Genomic DNA, 26617 nt, shown 5'->3' with positions numbered 1-26617 from the left:
ACTGAATGAAGGAACTTTTTTTTTCTTGCCAATTGAACCTGTTATGTTCCAAGGGAATTTGTTAATTTAGAACAGGGGACTAATCAAGGCATCACAGTCTCACAGGTACAGTATTATGCTTCAAACACAATAAAAAAAAACTTCTTAGATCGTCAGATTCACATGTGCGAATATCGAACAACAGATGTGCTCAGGGACGATCGAGATATGATAAGAGGAAATCCATAAACTGAAATCTGTTTTTCACTTGATACATAGGTCTCTTTCTGGTCTCTCCCCCACAGCTTGCTCCCTGCACGATGTAAAGTGTTAGTTGCAGCTGTTTTTTTGTTTTTTTCAGCTTGGTGGTTATTTTGGGGATGGGAGAAGCAGGATGACATGCATATTGAATAGGTTCTCAGTTTCATTGTGTGTTCAGTTCAGTATTACAATAGCAAGAGTTCAATGCTACCTCAGGTACGCCTGCCCAGTCATAGCGGGAACATCTTCTACCAACACCCATGGGTGAATCTAGCTTTTCTCCTTGAAGAATCATTATCACAGCACAGCGAGTCATTAGCGGGCTGATTTCATTTGTTTGCGCCAAACACAGGTATTACTTGAAGAGGCTAAAGATTAAATGGGGTGAAAAAATACCGCAAATGGTGTTTAATCTGTGATATGCAGAGCAGTCTTAAATCCATTTACCGCAGTATTACATATTTACAATAACACTTATGAATCATTAACACCCCCTCACATGATTTATCCTCTGAGAGTAAATCAAAGCTAAGTCAAACATGCCTAGAATATCACACATTAAATAATTGCCAACACAGTGCTACAAACAGCCAACAAACGGCCATTTCTGGATGGTTATTTCTACTGAGGTCAAACCTCCTGATCCCACCTGACAGCACCCATCATCTGAAAGCTAAAATTATTGGGTTGCAGCAGTGGCAACCCCAAAGGGGGTCCAGGGAGGCCATGGCAATTCCTGATACAATTGCTGGCCCTGACGAAAAATATATTAGACTGTCATTACTGTCTTCTAGGTTTTCGTGTGCATGATATTTGCTAGATAGTGGTATCTTGAGAAAATAGAAACTTAAGGTATCTATTAGTACTATATGTCAGAGACACAAACATGTTATTTTGAGCCATTTCAGCCAAAAAGAAACAGTTTTAGAAACCAAAAAGTCAGTTCTAAGCTGGAACAGAAGGAAACAGGTGTTTCTTCACCTGGAGCACAAACTATGACAATATCAGGGGGCATGTCATATTGTACAGATTAGAAATTGATGATGGAGAAGGCGACAATTACAAAATTAAGTGTGAAATTGTCAAAGAACATGCAGGGTTCTCATTAACAGTTGCTGCATGCTTGTTTTATGGGGGTGAAAACAATTATCTGTACCAAATGAACTACAGTTTGCAGGTAATCAATGTAATGCATGCTTTTTGCAACTATTATATACTTACAGTATGCAATGTGCAATGCCCTACATTGATGACACATCCATGATTACAATGGTTCTGGTGGAAATGAGGGCTGGTTTACAAGATAGCATTACAGTTCCAGGAATCATGAACGGAGCTAGTTAAAAAACAAGAGTTAGTTTGACAGAAAGGGGGTAAAGAGAACAGAAAATGACCAAAAACAGACACAAATTTATCTCAGAGGGACACAAATCCACAAAACAATGTCTAAAGAAAAATGCAACAGCAAAAGAAGAGGCAAAACCACCCCAAAGTTTGTGTGTTATGTTGTTGCATATCTCTGCTCAGAGGCCCATTGTCTCATAATCTGTCCATGGTTGTGGAACTCAAATGTTTAGTGTCGCTACAACAGCATATTGGAATTCTTGAAATTCAGTTGTGGCTTTTGGTTTGGGTGTGTAATCCCAAGATTTTTCGTAGCCCCATCTGGCCTCTATGAAAAATTGCTGGGGGCTCCAATGTGTTGCACTAAGCTCTAACGGTTCAACAATAAGCTAAACACATTATTATTGGGATGCAAAGCCGCTTCAAGGTGAAAACTCCCCTTAGATTGTGGGATGAGCAATTATGACTCAGTGGTTTGAGTCTGGCCTGACATCTCTGTTGTGAATGAGTGACTTCTTTATAAGGTCACTGCAGTCATTGACTGACAGTTCAGCAAGACCCAGCCATGCAGAAGAATGCTAAAGACCCCTAGCCACCATTGTGCCATTAGCAGTCAACTGACCACGGAGCACAATGAGCTTATCATCAGCAGAGAAAAGCTTACATGCCCCAGAGAGCGATTTGATGTCCCTCTGAATACCAGGGGGTCCTAACACTGTGGAGAGGAGAATGCTCACTTTATTGTGCTGCCATCAGTCACATCGGTTTGTGTCCTTGGCTGCCTCGGAGCATCTCCATCCCCCCAGTACTCACAACAGTGGAGTGCCATCTGAGAGCCTTGCCAGCAGCCCTGTCCACACTGCAGTGGAGTGGAGTGACTGTGAAAGACTCGCACTGCCACTCTTAATAGGGCAGGGTTAGCCATGGGATGAGCCCCGGGACGCTAGTTTAATCTATTACACCCACGCCTCCCCAGGCCACCAGAGAGAAGGCACTTCATCGACTCCAAGCACCACCTCAGCTGCCTCTTTGTCACTCTCCCGCTTCTTTTTCTCTCTCTTTGAACTTGCACATGCATAACCAGACGCACACAAAGACATGCACACACACGTCGCCTCCTGCCTCTTTGCTCGGTAAGGTGTTATTCATCTGTGTTGGGCACCTAGATCTCCTGTTGTTCTCAGGTATTGTTTCCTTCTTTCCTCCTTCTTTCGTCTCCTTTCACACCGAGGCTGAAAATAACTCATTTCACCTCCCACTGGAACATTCAGCACTATAATCAATAGATTAGTTTCAAGTCTGTCTGTGAGCAAGGCTCAGTTGCAGCCGGATGAGCTCTTAATGCTGTCAGTTTTAAACTATAATATATTGCAATTACCCCATGGCAATTTAGAGGTCACTTATATGTTTCTTTACAGAGTAAGGACATTCTGTTGCGTTGTTGTTGTTCTTGTATAAGCCGTAAACTCAAGCACTTTGTGTTCTTTAGTATTCAACTAACATTCCTCACTGTTTTCTGGCCTTCAGTCATGTTAGCAGTTTGTTCATTACTTTTGTCGTTTGACCATTACTTTTTTTTAGTGCCTGCTAGTATCTCATCAAGACTGAAAGGCAGTAACAGTTTCCATTTTCTGAAACTGATTTACTGTTCAAACAGCCCAGTAATGACATTTCTGATAGAGAAATTAGACTGCAGTCACTGTCTGACTTTAGTGAAATTAAGTCCTTAATTGATGGCAGGAAGGATGAAAAGGGCCTCAACACTGCCAGCAGCTATGACTTTAAGGGTCTAAATAGGGCCACGTTTGAGCTAAGGCAATTAGCGGCATTTGTTTTGTATGCAAATGTTTATCAGTGTTGCACGCTGCCGCTGACGAGCTCTTTGCTTAAATGCCATGCTGCACTATAACATTAATCACTTTAGCATGCTGTTCTTTGGAAGTGGGAAAAAAACCTGTCACCTCATGCAAGCTGGATGAATCACTGAGTACTTTTTCTTGGAGTGTTACTTGATTTTCAAAAATCTTGTAACAAATCAGTTTGCAGTGCTAAACCAACTGGAATGAGAACCCCAGTGATCCGACATATAGTTTTTATTACATTTGCAATAATCTGTCTCCCTCGATTGTTCTGAACCCTTCAAACTGTCCCTCTCAGTCTCTGTCCATGGTGCTGAAATGTTTTAACAGTTTCTGGCTGTGACAGAAATCTCTCCCTTTTGTCTTTTTCATTCCCTACTCCCTATAGACATGAGATTCCAGAAACTCATTTTCTATCATCATTAACAAGTATAATATCTAACTATTGTTATTTTGAGAAATTTATAGCTACAGTCACATTCCGCTGGGAGCCCTCACAACACGCCCCTAAAAACAACGTCCACCACCAGGTCAAGATGAACTCACCAGTGTGATGGTTATTTTGAACTCTGCTACAATGTGACTTTGAAGAGACTAAATATGAGGCCGAACTTAGCACTAGCCCACTTTATACTGTAATTCAGATTTATCTTATTAGTAACGAGATGTAACCCTAATCTTGCTATAAAAGTTGGGCAAGATGTTAACTCCTTCTCTTTCTTCCTTTACCAGACATCCACCCTGCATTGTGTTTGCACCTTCAACACCTCCACAGCACACCTGACACACAGCCCTTCATGGCTCCTCATCTCTTCTGTAGATTCCCTTCTTGTCACATCAGCTCTCTTTTAACCTAACTCCAGTTCACTGTAGTTCTTCAGAGCTTCCACTACAGGACCAGTGGACGAGGGCTGTTGATCACAGAATGACATATAAACAGTAGGCAACACATTCTCACACCTAAGTTGTCAAATACCAAAGCTTGATCATTGGCTCTACACATCAAAGTATGACGCTCTAGGTAGCCTACCCCTCCAGTTTTGGAGGCTCAGGAAAGGCATGTACATGTACACTTGCTAAATGAATTGAGTCTTTTCAACATATACCTAAGGACATGTACAGTTTTCTGCTTGTTGAATGCATACAGTCTCTTTTGAGACTAGTTTTGGGGTTTACTTCCTTAGGTTTAGGCAGCAAAAGTTCACGGTCAGGAATAGAAAAAAGATAACTTTGGCCTAAAATGAGTCTGTTTCTTACCTTATGTAACGTCATGTGACATGATGTTGCATCAAGTGACGTACATCACCAGTGCTTTATGTTACAGATGGTAGCGTACTACATTGCTAATAGAATAACTAAATTGACTTTTGGTTTGACGCAACAGCATTCAACCCATCCACCTTGACCCCCACCCACTCTGTGCAAGCTTTTTGGTATTGATGAATTAGGAGTTAGACCAGTATGGTTTGACGAGTCATGAGGCTGCTCCACCTGCAGCTTTATTCTGCTATTTTGCATCTTTAACATGTGACCTAACATATAATGTAAGTGTTCTGTTACTTTTGTTTAGTTCTCAGTGTTTTTCTAAGTCAGTTTATTGTTTTCTATGACAGGTCCCTTTAAGAAACATAGGAAGTAGGAAGGCATGTTCAGGAAGTAAAGGAGGCTCATAGCAGAGAGAACAGGTATTGTTTTGTTTCCATCAGCAAACATCTGCTTACATCTTGTGCCATATGCAGCATCGTCGGTACGTAATGCCATCCTGTATCCTTATGTTCAACTGCAATTCATTATTTGTCATTTTAAAAAAGTTGTTTTGTGTAGTTTGATGAAACGTGTTAAAAGAGAGACATGTTAAAAATACAAATGTTATGGGTCACTTGAGTGATAGCTGAAAATAATAAATATGTGGAAAAATAGATGATAAATCTGCAAAGCGTATGCAAATATGAGTAATTTAAGTCATGATAAAACCCATCTCTTCTCCTCTACCTATTCCTAGCCACCCCCACCCCACCCCTTTTTCTGGGCCTCGAGTCCTTGAAAGGTGCCATATAAATCCAATGTATTATTGTTATTATTATGTTCACAGTGTATTTACAAGATATTTTGATCAACAAAAGGTGTTTAACTAACTGCCAAGATAAATTCAGTACATGTACTGATTGAAGCATAGTCAGTTTTATCAAAAATAAACCACAAACCCTTTAAAATTAGCTGCATTTATATATACTTTTTAGCCTTAGATGTACAAAGTGCTTTAAAGGCCAAGCTGGATCAGTTCAGTGTCTCGTTCAAGACAATATACACAGAACATGCCAGGGATTTTAACACAACAAACTACAAACAAAAAACCCAATAATTTTTGGTTCTTTTATGTGATCATAATGAACTTCTATTGGATATTTTATCATTAGAAGCTTGATCAAAGCAGTGGTTGAAGTGTACATGCAGCAGCTTGCACTAAACAAGCAACCTGTACTTCTCTACAATGTTTTTTGAACCCCTCTGACACTCTGGGGCAATGGATTTGGAGGCTGTGCCAGAGGTCTACAACAGCCACTCTTTATTCAATGCACTGTGGCCGCTGGGGGCATTCAGTTTGTACAGTGAGGAGATAGTCCTGTATTAAAATGGATTCCCTGAGTGTGAGCCAGCAAACATTATGCCACACATGCTGTCATTAAACAATGCCGTTCCTCTAGGCCTAGAACAGCACATTTCAATTACGCATATCTGCCATCTTTTCTTCTCCCAGGAGGTAAATAAACATGCAAATGGACAAACGACATTTAATCCCACTCAAAATTATTTTACCAACACAACCCAAGGTTATCATGCCAACGTGTGCTCTCCATGCATGCATAGCAGTGTTTGAATGTGGTGGTGCCCTTCCTCATGCCTTTTCATGTTCAGTGTGTTGCTCCGTGTGCACGCATTTGTCTGCACACATTTGTCTGTGCATCTCCCTGGGAATTCATTGGTGGATTTACCTATTGTCTCCCCTAATCCTATGTTGTGCAGATGGGATGTGCAAACCCCCTCCATGCCTCTGTGCCTCTTTTTTCCTCTCCCCGTGTATCGTCAGACTGGGAAACAGATGATCATCCTTTGAACCCATTACTCAGCCTGATCCTCTTATCATAACCAACCTTCCTGAGTCTCTAATTTGGGGTCTGCCAAACTCTGCTCTGTGTACAATGTGGCTTTCGTCTCTGTCCTGCTGTTTTGTTTTTTTTTCCTCTTCCCCCGACATCGGTGCAAAGAGGGAAGTCAAAGGAGAAGGGAAAGAGAGAGACAGAGAGGGAGAGGAATTGTCTGCACACATTTGCACACCCGTCTCTGGGGATATTCCACCAATCTGAAATAAGACAAGTCTGTGGGCGGGTCAGTATTCTGGGAACACAGTGAACAACTCATAAAGGCTTCATCTCCAGCAACCCACTCCCCACACCTTTCCGTGGCACAGTTCGTTCTTTCTCTCCTTTCGTTCCCACTCTGTCCTGCTAATATCACAATCCCACATGGGTAGAGGCACATGGTGTTTGGTAAATTACACTGTGGGGGGGCTTGGTCAGTTAAACGGGCTCAGAATGTCCCCCATCAACAATGCCTTTGTGTGGTAGCTTAACACTGTAGGGAATACATCACACCACCTCACTGTTATATGGCAGCATATCAAACGCTGCAAGTAAAACAATAGGACCAACGATGCAACCCCTCCATTCATTGAGGGTGTACATGATGTAAACAAATAACTGTCTTAATTTACATCATAAGTGCTTCCTGTCGCGTTCTGTTATTTCATTACTGCCAATGAGAAGGTCACTATACTGTGATCTACAGCCATGACTGTGAGCACATTACAGTGACACGCAAACGTGATTTACACGCAGAAGTTTGCATATGCTCATACACATTCAGCGAGCATCCCGAGGCAGCTCTTACACTGAGCTGGGAATCAATTACTCACTCAGCTGCATATTTTTGGGGATCAAAGGATCACACACCTTTGTGTGCCTGTGTGCCGGGGCGCGGACTAAAAATGTACCAGTTAACGAACACCTCAGTCTGATACATCAGAAAAACAAATGCAGATTTGCATTCCCCCAAAGAACATTTTAGACACTTACATCAGAAATACCCTGAAACGCACAGAGGAACAGTTAGAATTGGCTGGCTACTTTTGCAATCAGATGAAATACATGCCGTATCCCTGAAATGAAATGAAAAGTGACAAAAAAGATGTATTACCAATCCTTAAAAGTTTTTTGTCGAGGTGAATTTGCTTGGAAGAGGCAGGGTTTAATGAGGAAACCCACTTTTTTAATCTTCCAGAAGAGAATTTGCGCACGAAGTCTTGAAAGAAGTCTGAAACGCTTTGTTTATATTCAGTGCCAGACCTAGCAAATTCTGCACCGGGAGAAAGTTTCCCCTGGGAACCCCCAAAATAAGTCTATATTTCACAATTATGGTTATGGTTGTGATTATTATGACTGTTATGATTATTATGAAGATAATTATCAATATCGTTTGTGTTTACTGCTTTCATTAAAAACAAGAGCTAATAAGAAAATTTAAGACAAATTAGTAACTTAGAATAATATGGTACATGCAAATACACAAATTTCGTCATCTTCTCTTTCTTTGATGCCACACTCCGGATGTTTTTTTTTTTTTGCCTTTTCTCATACTTTTATGTTCCCCACATACACTCAACTCAAATACCCACCTATAATCAGCCCATTCTCACTTCTAACTTATCCAATACCACCGCTTTGTCAGTGATGTCAGTGTCAGACACGAACGCAAAGGTGCACATTTTAGGGTAGTTTGAGGGTACACACCAAGTGCAGCTTAGAGGCAATGGGCAACAAAACATCTTGTCAAATACCACTGCAGTGGACATCAGCGTTAGATACGGAGGCACAGAGGCATAGAGGCACCATTCACCATTCAGCACCACCCATCTCTAAACATCCAAGACAGACGTAAGAGGGGTACCTTAGCTTGCTTGTATCAACTTACTTATTGTATTGATGTCATGATGTGTTGTATGACAGCAACAGAGAGCATCAATTGTGTTACAGGAATAAACAATTAAAATTAGATCAATTTTTGTTCTCATAAAACTATTGCTGGCATGATGGTAAAAATAAAGAGGAATGATGTGTTAGTGAAGTTGTGACCTATCTGTTACCTTTTCATACAAGATATTTGTATGTTGACAGTACTTTATGTGTTTTGGAAATGATGACTCACATCTCAGGTGCCACTATGCACCCAAAACTCAGTATCATCTTGGAAGAATAAGAAGAGAACTCATTCCAGAAGAGAAATCCATCTCATCCACGCATCAGAGCATTGCTTACAAAAAAACTCACTTTCTGACATTTACATTTTTCTCCTTCTCTGTATCGCAGAGACATTTTGTGGCTGTTGCATTATGCAAACTTAGCATTGCTCTGCAGTTCTTTTTTTTTTCTTTCTACTGAACCTCAATGGCACCGACAACAAATGGCATTTAAACTCGCCACAGGGGTCGACTGCATCCTGCCAGAAGGAAATGCAGTACAGAGTGTGAAGGAATAGCTGTGCAAGGGCTTATGTGACTAAGTCACAGTGTGCATGCAATAAAAAAGCAGGTTGAAAGCTCATATTTGTGTATGTTTTCCTGCATGTGTGCGAGAGTGTAAGAGGAGCTGCGTGTGTGTGAACCCGTGTGGTTAGGTGTGTGGGCGAGACCTACTAACATCAACACATTCATATTATTATGCCTCTTGGCACATTCAGAAACACTGAGTCAAACATTTGCCAGCTGTTCAAGTGATACTGACTTGATGTATTTTAATAGCGTGCTGGCAGAAGTGTGGAAGCATGAGCAGCTTTGTTATTCAGTGGCATCTCCAAATGGCAGCGAGAGGCAACAGTGCACATGAAAAGTGCACATTGTACAGTCTTGTTTACTAATCTGGCTAGTTTTACCAGCCAGATTAAAGAGGCAAACAAACCCGTGAGTCCTGATTCCTCTCTACAGAACATTTACACTGTGATTAATGCGGCCAAATGTGGGCAAGTCAGTCTAAAGATGATTCTATTATTGCAAATAATTATTGCTTATTCATGCCCTTTATGTTGCAGTGATGCTTATCACAATTTTAAAAGGTGTGTCTTTTTAAGAATAGTCCCCTGAAACCTCAGTGAGGCGATGCTGAGACTCTTTCATTCTCTGCTCATGCTGAACTCATAAATGCATATTAACACCCACTGTCACAGAGCTGAATGCTTTCAGTGTCCAAAGAGAAATAACGCCGCGCTCTTGCTCTCTACGGTCTATCCTGGGTAGAATGATAATATTTCTATGTAGTGTGCTTGGAGCAGTCCAGTCGCTAGAAAAAAATGTTGGCATTGTGCATTTCTGCCAAACACAAATATGTTACATTTACACATTGCATACATATATCAACGTTTCTAAAGTGATGTAGTATATGAGCTGACATTGTCATTGTGACATGGAAGGGATGATGGATGGTGTGTCACCTAGGAGAAATTGTTTTGTTGCCAGTGACTTTTTCGCTCCCAAAAGTAAAATTTTTTTTAGCACCCAAAAATGTTTTTTTAGGGACCCATTGTTTCTTGCAGTATTTCAGTCCCCAAATCGTCCCCATTATAGTGTTTTTCGGGACTTTTCAGCCCTGAAACATGCATATTTTTTAGAGACCCATCACTGTATTTCTTCAGTGTATCCTCATAGAACAGTTCACATGATATCCTAACTAAAATGCACGCGCAATAATTCGAATGATATCCACAAATTAGTGCCCCATGAATGATGTTACATCCTAAATGTAAAGTTTTGTAATTAATGTACAGTTACACAGGTCTGGTTAAGGTAAGTTGAAATACATAGCTAGAAATGAGTCAAAGTTCACCCAAAGTTCACACAGTTCCAAATGGGCGTCTCCGTGGGAAAATCCCAGGGAACAATCCCTGGAGAAAGGATTGCCTCATTGTTTATTCCTGTCAGTGCATTGGTCACAGCACAGGCTTCCAAATATTTGGGTTAAGCATGAATTACTGGCTCACGATTATGTCTGATATTTACCAATTTGAGTGCCTTACCTTTCGTTGGAAAACACACAACCACTTTATGAGAAAAACCTGGTTTCTTGTGACATTTTAGTCCCTGAACTTACTTATTTTTTTCAAAATATGGTGGCTAAACTAAACCATAGTTTGCTGAAAAGTACAATACCACCATTTTTATCTGGCAATTGGGTTGATTTAGACATCATGGATCTTGATGTCTGTAACTAGTCATACCCTGAAGAGAGTGAAGATGGTACACAAACTAAGTAGGGCTGTTAATGGAGAGATTTTCACTTCATAAATCAAAACAACATGAATACAATATGTAAGCTTGAGTTAAGATTGATGAAGGAATTATCTCCCTGACTTTTCAGTGGACACTCTTTATCTTATTATCCAAGTTCGAAATTGGTATGGTCATTGATGGAACTGTTTAGAGAAAACTGCACTGGGGAATGAAATGTATCCATAATGTGTTAATTCACTCCTAAGGTCCTAAGGATACAAGGTCATGTAGTCTTTTAAGGATGAATGAACTGAGTCTTGGAGCAGAGCTTTTTCCTTTTTTATATATAGGCTAAAGTTAATAATTGATTGCATTATAAGTCTTATTATAGCTTTGCTATTTCGTAGATTAGTACTCATTGCATTGGCTGGAACACTTCATTTCTCGCTCTAATTTTAGTCTGTGTCTGTAATGTCCTTTTTCTTTCACCTCTGGCAGTTGTGGGTCCCCCTTGAAAATGAGATGACAGATCTTAACGCGTTTATCCTAGGAGTAATACATTTCTCTAATATCACTGGTGCATTTGTGCCACTTGCCATCTAGTGAAGAGATATCATGGCCCTGCAAATGCTACTTGTGGTAAAAGTTGGCATTAAATGAGGTACTTTTACGCTGCAGTTCAAAGAAAGTGCAACCAAAGGCCAAGACCTCTTGCTGTGGGTCACACTGCGCTGGATGTAATAATCCATTTAACGAAAAAGAACATATGGCATAGTAAATGAGCCCTGACATGCTGAATGAATGCTTTATATAGCACAGGCACTCAGAGAGAGTGATACTGTTGCCCTGAGCTGTGCTTTAAGGCACAGGAAGCTAAGAGACAAACAGTTCGAGAGCAACATCACACAACTGAGAGATCACAGGTTCAGTCTTCCCATATGCCAAGTGTCCTACTGATACAGCATTATGCAATACAATAAGGTATTACTTGCACACTTGTTAGGATTTCATAATTAGTAGCACTTCATATAAAGATACACATATTCACCATTAACAAGTTGCTTATTAGAATGCATATTGATAGCATATTGGCCATATTAGTAATTATAAAGCACTTACTAATACCTCCATGTTTACCTGTTGTATAGATTCATTAATATGCACAAAAGAGCCATATCATGCCCCCCCAGCTGGCACCAGATATCAATATGAAATACAGAAATATGTTGGACAGACATTACATATTGGTTGGGATTGGGTTGAAATTTTTTTGAATGTTTAACAACCTTAGAATTTCACATTGTGAGGTTGGTAACATTATGATGGTATGCAGACGTTGGGCTTTTGTTCTCCATACCTTACTACTGAATGTCATAATTGTATTTCAAGATGACATTAGCATGAGCTAGTGGAAGACGTTGAGTTTCAGTTACTTGACAACACAACTTAAAACCAACAAAACATTATTATCATCTGCCGTCAAAGTTCAATGTTAAATTGAATACCATTAGATGTTGTCTTGACGTTTAATTTTGGTCACCTGACATCACAACCTAAATTCACCATCAACTTTTCACCTTTAACTGACAAGCCAGAATTAGCTTAAAATGGGAGAGAAAGAGGCGGTGACATGTAGGGCCACAAGTTGGAAGCAAACTGATGGCTTCTACAACAGGGATAAAGCCTTTGTTCATTGGCACTACCAGATGAGCTCCCAGGCACCCCAACCAAATATCAACTTCTCATTGCACTGGTGTCCAGCTGGGTCTCTTTTCAAACAGAAATAACATTTTCATTATCAAACTGACTCCAGTCCTCTCACTTTTTAATTTTTCCCCAACTTATGGTAAGCTACCTTTAATGTGTCCCAATGCTTCCAGCAGTTTTTTCACATTGAAAGTATTCAGGCTTTCCTGTTATTGGAAAGTTTTTTATGTCAAAATCCATAGCAAGACAGCAGCTTAACATCAATCAGAACAATGAAATAAAGTGGAAAAACTGGAATAAAAAGTGTTGAGTGTGGCCATTGTTTTTGGCTATGGGTAATTTTATTCTTCGACATTTTTTTTCCACACAGTCTTTATTTGTCTATGCCATTAATGATACTGAATTCTGTTTTTATATGAGAATTTTCAGCATATGTTTACATTTCTGTCTTAGTTTCTGAGACCTCTTACCCTTTTCAGAATGATGATCCCCTCTTGGTTATGTTCATTCGTGGTGATGTCAAACATGGCGCCTCCATCACCTGGCACAATGGTGTACTCTACTTCGGCATTTTTCCCGATGTCCAGGTCATGGGCTTTGATTCTACCGACAGCAGACCCCACGGCAGAAGACTCTGGGACTCGTAGGTGAAAGAAACCTGTCAACAAACAAACATCAGACTGGACTCATATTATCACAACTTGACATCGGATGGAAATACTGAGCTGCACACATCCTCTGTCCTTTATGTAGAAACTCACCCACCCGAGGGTGTCTTATCCACCCACAGGCAAGCAGCAGATATGCTCTGTCTGAAGTCAGCCCTGTGGCTATAGGCATGACATTATTCAATTCTGACATGTGTGGACATCAAGGCTGCGCAGCTCCTTGTAATTGGCCCGCTCAACCTGTATGATCCACAAACACAAGAGCCGAGGGGCTCGGATAATCCCACCTGCAGAAATCACTGCTGAGGGCTTGGGAAGAAATCTACAAACAAACAAACAAACAGTGGATTGATTGATTATCACTTACACCTGACAAAAGGTGGAAATGAATCTTTTCTGTGTTTCCCTTCACTCTCTGAGATGGCCAGCAGCTCAAGCAATAGCATCCGCTCATGCCACAGAGAGGAAAACTTTACTGATGCACTACAAATCTATTGAAAACACCTGGTGGCTGCATGGAGGTGCCATTGGCAATACAATAAAACTAGAGACTCTTGCATTTCTAATTGGTTGCTACGCCAACAGCTTTGGTCCCTGTTTACTTCCTATCAACTACTGCATTAGCAAACATAAAACATAAAATACAGTTCAGTTTACGTTGTCAAGTTTGAGACGATCTTCAGGTTCCAATCAGGCAGAGCGTGTTTTGCAGGTTTCAAAACGCAACGCACCCCAATCAGAATTTCTGTCTGTGTTTAAGCTAAGATGGTCATTACTTGGCGTTCTAAGTCCAACCTCATAATTTCAACATCTAGGCTTAAGCCTTCTTCTCACCAAGACAAGGTATAAATCTTCCATCCTGTCATGAACAGACATAAAGTCAAAGTCTCAACTGTTTCTGTATATCAGCAGCCTTATAGACAGCAACCAAGTTCATTCGAAATACAGACTTAACAGTTACAACCAAGCTTAGTTAAGACCGGCTGGTGCAACCAGCTCCTGTACTGTAACATCTGCATAAGAAATGGGCACATGGGGGGCGGGATGAAAGCAAAAAGGGTACAAGAGAACCTAAGAAAGATGAGAAATAAAAGGAGAACCATAAGCTGGCCCAGGACCTATACTTGGGTTACAGTTGATTCAAGACTTATTTTAGGATGAGTTGGGGATGAGTTGCTGTAAAGTATCAGGCCTGATTGGAGTTGTTAAAACATAAGACAGTAGATTAGGCAACAGTTTATTTATGTCTTGCAGCTTGTCTAGCGGCATCACAATGAATGTAAGCTAACATTTAAAACTGTACTCTACCAAGCGGCAACCTACTAGGCCAAATAAATGAAGCCAACGCAAAAGTGCCAAAACCTGCATTTCTTGGAATGGCCACTTGAACCTGGCTCCAGACGCGAGTCAATCCCTATACATACCCAATGTCAAAAGGCCTTACTTGACAACAGAAATAAACAGCCTACTATGATAACAGTTTTTGGATTCTGAAATATACACTGTGTCTGTGGAACCACAGAAAGCCTGCCTCTCAATTCATGTTATTATTTTTAAAACACCAATGCTGTTGGGTCATTTTCTGCTCCTAGCTGAAGTATTTTCATTGCGCTTTCACAAAAATGTGAGGCAGATAAAGCGGTAAAAAATGTGAGGCATTCAGCAACATAAAAAAAAAAAATGCTTCACGCTCATTGAAACCAATTACATAAAGCCACCCCAGGCCAGGCTGCTTAAACGCGCTCTGTCTGACAGAGCGGGGCCTAATAGTATAGAACTGCTTCTGAGTACTTGGAATGAGCAAATTTGACTTTACGAGGACAGTGAAGGCATGACCCGCTCTACCCTCCCTTTGACTGCCTAGTACTGGATGCCTTCATTTGCTTGGGTTGGTTAGGCTTCAGCAAGAGGAGTGCCATTGATTAGGGTTAGAGTAAGAATGTAAGGGTATGCTAAATTCGCTTGGTGTAATTAGCCCTCTTATTCTATAATCGGAATCTTGTCAGCTCAAGAAATGTAAAAAAAAATCAATGTGACATTCATTTTGAACATTATTTTTGAAAATGGTGCCATGTCAAAGTTCACACAAACTTTTTTTGGAACTATTCATTGTGTTGTAAATAAGTGAAATTCTTTGAGTCCTTGTAATCACAATGTAGCACTGGTGCCTGACCCCCAAATCCAGCTTCACTGATTTGTTAACATGAATTTAAAACACATTCCTCCATCTGATTGGACTCAGTCTTGACACATTTCTCTGTTGTAACAAAGAATCAGCAAAGACCAGTTCTTTAAAAACACAATTTGTGTCTCGGAATTGGATTTATTTGGCCTTTACACAACAACTTAACCCCAAGAATGGAGAAGACGATACGTTGCAGAGAAAGGCATGTAGGAGAGTCTCTCAGAAGCTCCTTTTGAGGATAGCGCTACTTGACACACACTGGCATCAAACTTGAAGATGGATGAACTTGAGCATAATGTCTACAATAAGCCAGAGTGTCAGACACGAGGCACTTGAGGGGTGAAAATGGGAGCTGTTTGGCAGAGAGAGTATTTCTTTTTTTCTCAGTGGAGGACTAAAATAAATGTACTGAAACAAAACAACAACAACAACAAAAACAGCCTTTGCTTAAATTATTGGAAAACGTTGTATTAAATGTTGCTTGAAATCAATACTATACTTATGGCACTCCCTCTCATTTGTTATTCCTCAATTTTACCACGGATTTCAGCTTTTTCCCCAGTGTTGATCCTAGGATTTTGCGAAGGGGAACTGGGGCATATGGATGAATTTGGCTGCTATAATTTCAATAAATAATCAAGTACTTTCAAGGACATGCATAAATTTTAAAAAGCCTTTTTTAAGGTTCATGTCCTTTGAAGGATAGGACATAGCTCCGGTGCCAAAAATGGGGTGAGCTGCAGGTTAAGGGAAGCTAACAAACAGCTGTTATATGGTACTGTCAGTGGGTTCACAAGCTTCTGGGATAATTCGACAAAGCCACATGCAGTCATATACACCCTCATTAATCATGACCATTGCAGTTGCAACCACATCTGGTGCAATCACTGAGATCTATTCAGGGGATTGACAGTTTACAAATACTTAATCTATAATAACTAGGGATGGAAAAAGGAGGATTTCTGGCAAAGACAGATGTGGGATGGATCCATGCAGAAATATTATACTGAATCATCTGATGAGGTTGTCCGATATGGCCAACACATTGTTTTTCTTTTAACCTGCAAGCCTTGTATAGATACAGTAGAAGAGAGAGGATGACAAAGAAAGGATTTGGGACAGGGCAGAGGAGCCGCCATACTTGGCTCCAACCTCTGTGCTGTGACAGCATTATGGAAATATCATCTTTTCCTCGCAGCCAAAGGAGCTTGACCGTCTGCCTGTCTTTGCATTCAGAGGAGGCCACTCAGTGTCGCCTCAAAATACCTGAAGAGGCTGCATCAATACAAAACAGTATCTTTTGCTCTCCTGACTTGCTGATTTGGAACAAAATACATTTTGCACACAACTAAATATTTAGTATAAGAAGAGAAGCTTTCACAGATCAATGTGTTTACAGTAATGAGTTTTTTTCCCCCCTGCTTGGCTCTTTACATGACCTGGTGCACGGTACAATCGAATTAATCTGGTTTAGCAGCTTATACAAAATACCGGATGAAATACAGTGTTTAAATACACTGACTCAAATCCCTGGGCCATCGTGCTCAAGCTCGAGCTAAATATAGAAGGATGCCCCATGAGCGAAATAACACCAATCCTAGTTTATTTGCCAGGAGTAGTAGCTAGATGCAATCATGCTAAATAAACAGGCCTTTGCTTACGACGGCGCATAATGACAAATAATGAAAACCAATTACAGAGAGTAGACATGATGAATACCCCCTGCCCTGTTGTAATTGCACAGTGTTTATTTCGTTATCATAAAACGTGTGAACCTGCTTAAGGTCATCCGCATTATTGTTGTTTTGCAGAAATGAAAGTTGGTGTTGTTAAACAGCAATTATTGCTCACTCACTCAATCAGCTGCACTCACTTTTAGAGAAGCGTGGTGGATTATCGTTGACATCGCTGAGGGTGATGTTGATGGTAGTGGTCCCGGCCAGACCCCCCAGCTGGCCCCCCATGTCCTTGGCCTGGATTAATACCTGGTACTGTTCCTTCACCTCTCTGTCCATATTGGGCAAGGCTGTCTTTATAACCCCTGGAATACAGATGATGAAGGACATAGGTGACAATTTAAAGATAGTAAGATAAAAATAGACAGAAGGGAAAAAAAACATGAAACCCTCTGATATGTTTGACGCTAAATGCACAATTTACTTCAACAAATGTACAATATATTTCCACCTACGGAGCTCACTCCCCAGGAAGAAGCTGCTCAGACCAAGGCTGAAATAGAGGTCATTTCACAAACTGGAGACACTTGACATTCAATAGGGAACTCTGGTGAAGCCATATAATGATTCACTTGAGGATCAGAGACCCTGAGATCAGAGAGCGTTTGTACTGGAGATTAATAGCTAGGTCAGTGGGAGGTTGGCAGGCTAAAAGGAAGCAGGCAGCATAGGTGGGTCCGCACTTTTTCCCTCCTCTTATTTTATTAAGTACAATGAGGATGTACCATTTGATCCGCAGACCTCTAACATGTGTGAATACAAAATCAAACACTGTTTATTTTTTAAAATTGTTTGAAAAGGGGCAATGTCTATTTCCTCCTCAAAGGGGTAATACCATGACATGCATGGGGATTCACGTATGTTGTTGCCACCCCACTTCCCTCACTCACCTTTTCTGCCCCCCAGTGTTTGTTCCCTTTGTTGATGTGCATTTGGAGATAGATGCGGGCCCAGCAGGGCAAACATTTACTTTAACAGGTTGATTTTTTCCAGCATCAGTTTGAAATACAGTCACAGTATGCGCTCTGTAAAGCTCTGGGATGAGCAGCATAATCAGCAACAGATTCCACCGTATCTGCCCGTGTGATATGTATGAACCTATTTTCATACGCTTTGAACTGGCCCAGATAGTAAGCCGAGGCAGCCCACTGCCAGCCAGCACCGGTGGTATGAAGGTATTTCAGATTTAGAGCTGCCATACCCTACCTTGCTGCCACTCGGCAACCTTTTTACTGCCATTTTCCTCCCGTGACACCATCTGCCTGCACCAGCAAAGTCCAGGTGTAAATACTGGGGAGATAACTAAATAACTATGGTAATTTGCAAGCATCAGGTGCTACTGTGTTATTTTTCTTTTGGTGACTTCAAATGAAGCCACCTGCTGTAGCAGTTTTCTACTCAACACAGCACTGACTACTCAGTATCCTTGAAGAAAAGATTCAGAAAGTCACTGGTGGTTTTAAAAATTGGTGTTTACTTCCTGAAGCTGCAGCTGTCAGTTTGTAGGTTCGCCTGACATTTTGATTTGTACAAAAAGTGATAACATTCCTTCAACCCGGCAAGTTAACAACTATATTTAGAGCTACTGTACTTTATGGAAAAAAGTGCATTTAATATTTTTTATCTTTCTGTCTACGGAGCCAATCTCCAGAGTGTTTAGAAGGTATTTTATTGCAGAATCAGATAAAGTTTTTTATATAACTGACCCTTCAACCTGACCACCAGAAAACATGTTGGCATTTTTTGCCTCTGCAAATCATGTTTATGTTATATTTGCACATTAGTATTTAATAAATGCATTGACGCTTTGTCTCAACAATGCTCTCATCAAAGTGTGGTTTGGTTTATTGGGGGCATAATCATAGCTGGAAATGCACCAATGTCTTGTGAAAAACAGCCGCTTTTTGTGGCACTGTCCCCACTGGAAATACAGTGCCAGGTCTTTTTGGCTCACTATTGGGGCAGGAGAAAGTGTTTCACCAAAAAACAAACACTTTTCATGCCACTTTCCCAGGTAAAGCAGCGATTTCTCACTAAAACACAACTGCTTTTCATGCCACTATCCAGGCATGAAAAGCAGACATGTCTCAGTAAAAGATAACTGTTTTTTGTGCCACTGTCGGGGCAGGCGAAAGTAATTTTCCACCAAAAAAAACTGCATTTCATGCTACTATCAGGGCAAGAAAAGCAACGATATATTGTTAAAAAAAAAAAAAAAAAAAAACAGCCACTTTTCAAAAGTGGAAAAGCAGGATTGTCTCAGTAAAAAACAATTTCTTTCTGTTGGGTCAGAAAAGCAGCAGTGTCTGTAAAAAACAAAACAACAAAAAAAACCAATCTATTCTTGTGTCTAAAAAGCCACTGAAAACACGGCAGAAGTTTGCTACAAAACATTCAAGTTTGGTGCCTAAAAAATAGCTGGATCAGAATAATGAATTTGCTGAAATACAACCAATTGCAATGGTTGTTGATCACGAACAGTGGTCTGCAGATTGGCTGGAATCGCTCCGAAATGCAGTACTATCCACCATCCTCTTCACCTCCAGATGACAAAGGAAACGCATATCTTTAGAAACATTAATATAATACATCTGAGGCATGCAAACGTAAATTATTTGCAGAGAAATAGAATTCAACATGTTCATCTGCCTGCTGGGCTGGACTCTTTATTTCAAGCCTGTCAAATAAATAATTCACTGTCTTTATTGGAGAGCATGTGTCCTTTTATGGCCCACTGATTTGTGAAGTGGCCCAGGGGTCAATTCTGGGGCCAGTTTTATTCCCATGATTTATGCCAGCACACTGGTCCACACTTCAGTATATTGCACACACTGTTTAGAAGACAATCATACATATCAATCAAGACTGATGGCTTAGATAACCTCATTCCGCTGCACAGTCGCCTCACTATTATTGCCAAGTGCACATAAAACAGGTACTTATTGTTGACTTGCATATTCAAAGTAAAAATATGAAGATGTTTATGAAGTTTACACTGACTGAATAACTGTTTTGTCTCTTAAATCAGCAAGTACTTTACCTGTTTTAGGGTCGACAGAGAAGTATGGCTGGCCATGCAGGATGCTGTATACCACTCTGGCACTGTTTCCATAGGTAGGGTCATCTGCATCAGTGGCTGTCACTTGCGTTACATACGTCCCTAAGGGAAAAAAAGTGGCAAGACATATTGACTTTGACTTAATTTGTTTCCTCATGAGGCCACAATCCAAAGTCTTTGAAGTTCATTAGTTTACCAAATGATCTCGCTGACACTAATGAATGATGAATCACATCTGAGGAAGGTACAGCTAACACTGAACAGTCAGAGTTGCTGAGTGCAACAAGGAGGATGGCAGAGGAGAAAGGATGTGTTGGGCTGTGTTCAGTTCTCCCAATGTATGTTATGAATTGCACATTTGTAGCATTGCTAAGTGGCATTATTTTAAAAAATAAAGCAAGGGTAAGGAAAAAAAAAGCTCTTGTGCGACCATTCATTTAACAATGCTACCATTAAAACAACAACAGGCCATGGCAAGAATAGCATTAGCATGGCAGTCTTCCAAACTCCTGCAGTCAGAGGGACAGAATAATTACTTGTTGGAGGTTTGGCTCATCCTCCTTAACTAGCTGGCATTGTGCATTCTCTTTATTTACCATGTATTTAAATGTAACTAATTTAATCCAAATCTCCATTTTAACCCTTTGAAGCCTGGACCCACATCACTTTTCTTTTGCTGCATCAGATGTTTTTTACAAGTATTTAAACCTTTGAAGTCTGAGCATATTGGTTTTATTGCTTTCAAATGCATGAAAAAAGGCTGAAACCTGTAACAACATCTCATTTCTTCTTTAATAGCATAGGAAAAAAGCAATGGCAAACTTGATAAGAAATGTTCCACAAATTGAAAGATATGAGTGGATTTATGAAATTATTTTTTAAAAAAGGCAGGGGAAAAATATTAGAGAAATATATATATATTTGTAATTATCCTAATTAAATAATATTTAAATTATGTTACAAAATAACAATTATTTTTTAAGCACCTCTTCCGGTTCATTTCTTTCTTGTCATTCTTTTTTGTTTTTATTAATTTTAAAGGGTAAAAAAGCAAGGGGAGAATTTCTAGAGAACAATATTTAAAATTGTTACAATTATATATTGAAATGTATTTTTCAATATATAATTAAGTTATATTATATATTTGTTTTTATTTTTAGTATAAATATTGAGTTCAGGTCATTTACTAGTGTTTTGTTTAATTGTTTGCTTGATTGGTTGGTTGGTTTGGTCTGAACTGGGATGTTTACAGTTTGTTTGGGGTTTTTTTTTTTGCAAATTTTCAGTTGATTTTTAGTCTTTTTTTTTTTTTTTTTACTAATTTTTGTGTTGATTTCTGGGTCATTTCTTCTTACGCTGTTCATTGCCTTTTTCCTGTGTTTTTGAAAGATATCAAGCCAAGGTTTCAAATGTTACAGAGAGTAAAACAAATCAAATGCTTTGTCAGCCTGATTTTTTTATTACTTCAAGACAAGCCTGGTGTTTCTTGGGCAGATGGGCAAATACTTTCAAAAAAGTACTTTCAGACAGGTTGACATGGATGCTTTCACAGAACGGCAGACAGCTCAGTGCACATATGTCTATGAATCAATCACAAACTCGCATCTGGCTATCTTAAAAACATGCACTGTGAAAGATTTCTCAGCTGCAGGATTTGTGGATCGCTTAAATGAACAGGAAACACTGACCACAGGGATGACATTTACATGGTCAATTTATATTCTGGTAAGCCTCTAGTTGTTTTTAAAGAAGTCACTGTATATTAAACAGGCTTTGCTGTCTGGGCAGATGGTAACAATGGCATTAAAACATTAGGTGAGAGAGATTAGTGTCTCAATCCACATGCTAACAAAGCCACAAATGCCTGATTAGCAGAGAACGGCTGCATCCTGCTTCAACACCAATATACAATAGATGAGAAAATACACTCTTTCAGTTCAGCGAGGGAGAGGAAAGCTGTCGCATTCATGAGCTCACATGATGAGAAAAGTTTAAAAAGGCTTTAAGCATGGCAGCCACCTACGCATTTCCAGGTGACAAAAAGCAACAGCCTTTACCCTAGGTGAGAGACAATAAACAAGCCGAATAAATTCTATTCCTGCAATTATGGAAATTCAGGTGTGTGAGTGAGAGCTGGGTGGAAGAGATGGCTTTAAAGGTCATTGCTGATAAACACGGGAGGAGAATGCAGACCAGTTTTGCAAAAAATATAGATTATCTATGTGACTTAATTAAATGCTGTTTACACCACAATATTTCAACAAATTACTGTAATGCTACGAGAAACAAAACAATTAACATAGCACAATACACAATGCACATCAAATTAATATTCAAATATGAAGAGGAAGAGAGAAGAAGCAAAATGCTGATCTGATTGGAAGGTCTCTCTGCAGAGTTTCATACAAAAATCGGAAAAATGCAAGTCTGTAGAGGAGTGAAATCAAGACGTTTGTCACTTTCTCTAAATGATTCAGGGATAAGCTAATTGATTATGACTCTAGGGCAGTCTCTCGATTATTGCCATGAGTCATTTTATAATGTTTGGTCATAGATCAGACTTCATTACCAACCATTATTCATATTTATGTTCAGCATCATTCTCTTTTAGTTTTTCCTCCACCCTACATACATAAAAACAGCCACAGGGGGTGTCTAGCCAAAGACAACAAGACCAATATAACAGCTAATGGACGCATTGATCAACCATTGATGACAAGGACTTCAGTTGGTTTGATGTTGATACAGTGGTTTCATATCCCTCAGTATAACCAACTTTTAGATTTTTATTTTCATGTATTGGTTGGAAATATAACTTCTCTCACAAACTGCATTCTCAGCAAAGATATTTCTAATATTGGTGTCACTCTGCATAATGGTGGCAACGCTTATCCTTGCTACTTGTAATTTTTGTGGCTTCAACTGTAATGTGTAAAAATGAGAGTTGCTTCTTCAGTCTGTTTCGTCTCGTTTTCTAATAAGTCAGAATTTCCTCACCAGCTCACAAAAGCACCAAAAGGCTTTTAGAGTCAAACTGATTTGAAATTGTAGCCAAGATCTTGATGATGTGTTTTTAAATAGCACTATCGCTTAAAAAGTGATAATACCATCACCAATACCAGTATCATTAAAGTGATATTGATAACAATAAAGTGCTTCACTGAATTGTTATTTTTTTCTTCTTCTTTATTTCATACCCATTATGTAAATAGAAGAATCCAGATGCACGTATTTGTATAGCCATCCATTGTAACATGTTAGCATCACAGCACACTGAACGGTCAGCTCTGTCAATTACGCCATGCTTGACTTCCCCACACCTCAGTCTGTATAGGTTGTAGCTGCTTTTCCTAAACCTACCCAAAGTAACTTGCCTTAACCTAAAAAAAAGTAACTTTAAATTAAGTGAGCCACCTAACATTATGTTATAATGGGATGACAACACCATTCATTAATATCATACAAACTGTTGAGTGAGGATGAACAAATCTAATGCACAAAATACTGTGTAATCAAATTTAGTCTCTTTCTAAGAAGTATCACTCACATTTGGCTGCAGTTATATTCAAAAAGTCTGCATATTTCTGCCTCTGCTGCTTTGATTTTCACCTTTCCAACTGAATTTCTCACAAATACAGCAACTTTATGAGAGTGACCTACTTAATCACTGGAATATCTCTTTAAAGTGTCAGAAAATGGCAAGTATCCATTTATAGTAACTTAACTCACATCACTGTGATGTTAGATTCCCCAGTATCAACTAAACTGGCAATGACAATAAATACAGTATGTACTGAAGGTAAAAGTTTTGAAAGTGTTAGGTAAATTTCCTTGAAAGATAATGTTCAGGCAATGATCTAATTGAAAGTTAATTTTTCTGTCAATTATCTGATTGATGATGCACTTGATTTATACCGTGGGTGGTTTTTTGAAGCTAATCTCTGTACTCTGCTTCCATGGCCACACTAGATGTGTTTTTGATAAACTTAAAAAGCCTCTCTGATTTGACAGTAAACTGTTGCAGAGCAGCTTATGATTTAGAGTATTCACTGGGGCTATGCTATGTTGTTTTTCCTTTCTACCCATACTCTAGAGACTGCTGATTTTTTGGAGTTATGAGGGATTCATTGCCATTCAGATCAAGAGGAACAGTTCTCCCAGTGAATTACCTTGATCTGCTCTCCCTGGGGGGAAATGTATAAAGACAAAGCTGTGAAATATACCCAGGGCACACCAAGAATAACTTGTTCTCTGAAATGTCAAAATCTGTGGGGGGAGAAGCTCTGCCCCTGGGGTTATACCTGTGATGCTCCCCAAACTTTTGTATTCTGTAGTTCAAAAGGAGAAAACAATGCTCAATTCCAAAAAAGTCTAATCAGTTTAGAAAAGTACTAGTTTCTCTATTTTAAGGTGAAAGAACAAGTCACTGTAGATGGTCACTGACCTACTGGTGACATCTCAGGGACACTGGCCGTATATGGTCCCTCCAGGAATTTTGGCTCATTGTCGTTGATGTCTTGAACCTTGATTACAAACTCCGATTCAGGCTCGAGAGGCCTATTGGTGTTGATGTCAACGGCTTGGGCTCGTAGGGTGTAGTAAGGCTTCTCCTCCCTGTCAAGACTCCTTAAGGCATGGATGTCCCCCGTTGTTTGGTCAATTGTGAAAATAGAGCCAGCCCCGTCCCCCTGGAGAGTGTACTTCACTGCATTGTCCCCCCTATCGAGGTCAGTGTGCAGCTGCAAGACAAAAGAGCGGAAAAGACAGGTTGAGTGCAAACATTGGCACAGATAATGATTCATTGAAAGCACTGGGGAAGAGCTGTCAAAGAACACTATTTCACAAAGACAGTCAAGGAAACTGACTGCGCATCAAAGAGCAAATTCATGTCTCTGCAAAGATCTGCAAAACACTAAGTCATGAGAAAAATAAAATGATCGTACTTTCAGAACGTTTCACGGATTAATGAGGCTAAAACTCTCATAAATAATGTATCCTCTCTGTGCAATTACGCTGCAGTGATAACTCTTCGACATCGTGGACCCATTTCTGTTCAAGCATGACTCAAAAATCTAATGTGAAATAGGAATTCTTCCTCAAAGTGGCATTGATCAGACTGTGAAAACTGCAGATAAATACTCTATTTGAACCATTTTTAAAACCTTCACCTGTCAACGGAGGTCTATGACCAGATGACTCTCAGCACAGTTGCACAATATCTACTACTCGAGCCAGAGAACATCTTTGTTAATATAGATCCACGGCCACGACCGCTCTCTTTGTACAAGACAAACACATTCTGGGCTGGTGGCAGAACGCCTGTTGACATAGTTATGTTTACCTCTCCGGGGAGATCAGTCATACAATTCAAAGCTTTTTAAATATTTAAGGCCTCTAATGCAATGTGATCATCATCATATATGGTTATAGATTTTTTTCACATTCTTATCAATGGCATGGAATTTCCACCAACACTCTTGATATGCACAGTTATTCCAAGAGGCAAGAATAGATATTTTAAGCACTGACGCAGGGGCATATAGATCAGCCAGCTAAATTGAGTATATGCTGGCTCCGGGTAACATGGATTCATTTTTCTTTGTCACAAAAAGCTGCCATAACTTGCACTGAATGCTTCTAATTCTACACTTTATAATTGACTTTAGGCCATTTTCAAGCACTTTTAAAACAGAATGGCCACTTTTTCCTACTTTTGGATGGGGCTTTATTCAGTCAAACTGTTGTCTTCTGTTTTGGATTAGGGATGTTAGTTTGCGGGTTTGCTTGTAATAAGATAAATTCAGCATACTGTCATTATCCGGTGGTCACATTCTGATTTATCAGCAATGGACTTATGTCCATATTGGACAATTAATTATTCATGATTCATTCAACCTGAAGACCTGAACACTGTTGGACTTTCTGATAGCATGAATACATTACAATTGTATGTTTCATACATATATCACTGTCTGATATATGTATGAAAAATACTTTTGGGTAAAAACGGAACCAAAACGTATGTCTGAGTAAAAACCGAAAAGCGATCTGCGTTTTAACCTAAACATCACAGCGTTTCCAGCTGTGGTTGTACAATTTAAAGTGGGTATTTTAAGCCAAAACTCAATGTTTTCCAAACAATAACCAAGAAGTTTTTGCCTAAAGCTAACCACATGAAAAGATGCAGTTTTTACTGAGCCACCATTGCATTTCCAACCAGAAAAGTGCCACGAAAAGAGAATGTTTTTTTTTTTTTTTTTTTTTTTATCAAGCCATTGGTGCCTTTCCAGCCAGGATGGTGCCACGAAAAGTGGATATCTTGAGGTAAGAAGGGTTTTGTGCCATGACCTCACCAAACATTAACCTCAGCCTTGTTGAAATGGAAAGTTTCAATGTCCCTGTCACATAATAATGTACAAATGTACCATCCATGTTTTTAGGAAAAATACAGTGCCATGTTTTTTGTGGCATTTGGGTTGATTTATACCCAGTGCCAGTGTTTGGT

At 39.6% G+C, this 26617-nt stretch overlaps 1 protein-coding gene across 1 annotated transcript in view; it reads right to left on the bottom strand.

Moving 5' to 3' along the window:
* LOC121960545 (cadherin-12-like) overlaps nucleotides 1-26617 on the bottom strand; it is a 72545-nt gene that overhangs the window by 27413 nt on the left and 18515 nt on the right. The window contains exons 2-5 of the mRNA XM_042510309.1: nucleotides 24557-24851; nucleotides 20095-20214; nucleotides 17192-17359; nucleotides 12936-13123 (exon numbers count right to left, since the gene is read on the bottom strand). Coding sequence (XP_042366243.1) covers nucleotides 12936-13123; nucleotides 17192-17359; nucleotides 20095-20214; nucleotides 24557-24851 — 771 coding nt within the window. The remainder of the gene's footprint in view (nucleotides 1-12935; nucleotides 13124-17191; nucleotides 17360-20094; nucleotides 20215-24556; nucleotides 24852-26617) is intronic.

This window comes from Plectropomus leopardus, chromosome 21, assembly GCF_008729295.1.
Source record: "Plectropomus leopardus isolate mb chromosome 21, YSFRI_Pleo_2.0, whole genome shotgun sequence".
NCBI lineage: Eukaryota > Metazoa > Chordata > Actinopteri > Perciformes > Serranidae > Plectropomus > Plectropomus leopardus.
This window is presented reverse-complemented; position numbering and strand designations above follow the sequence as displayed.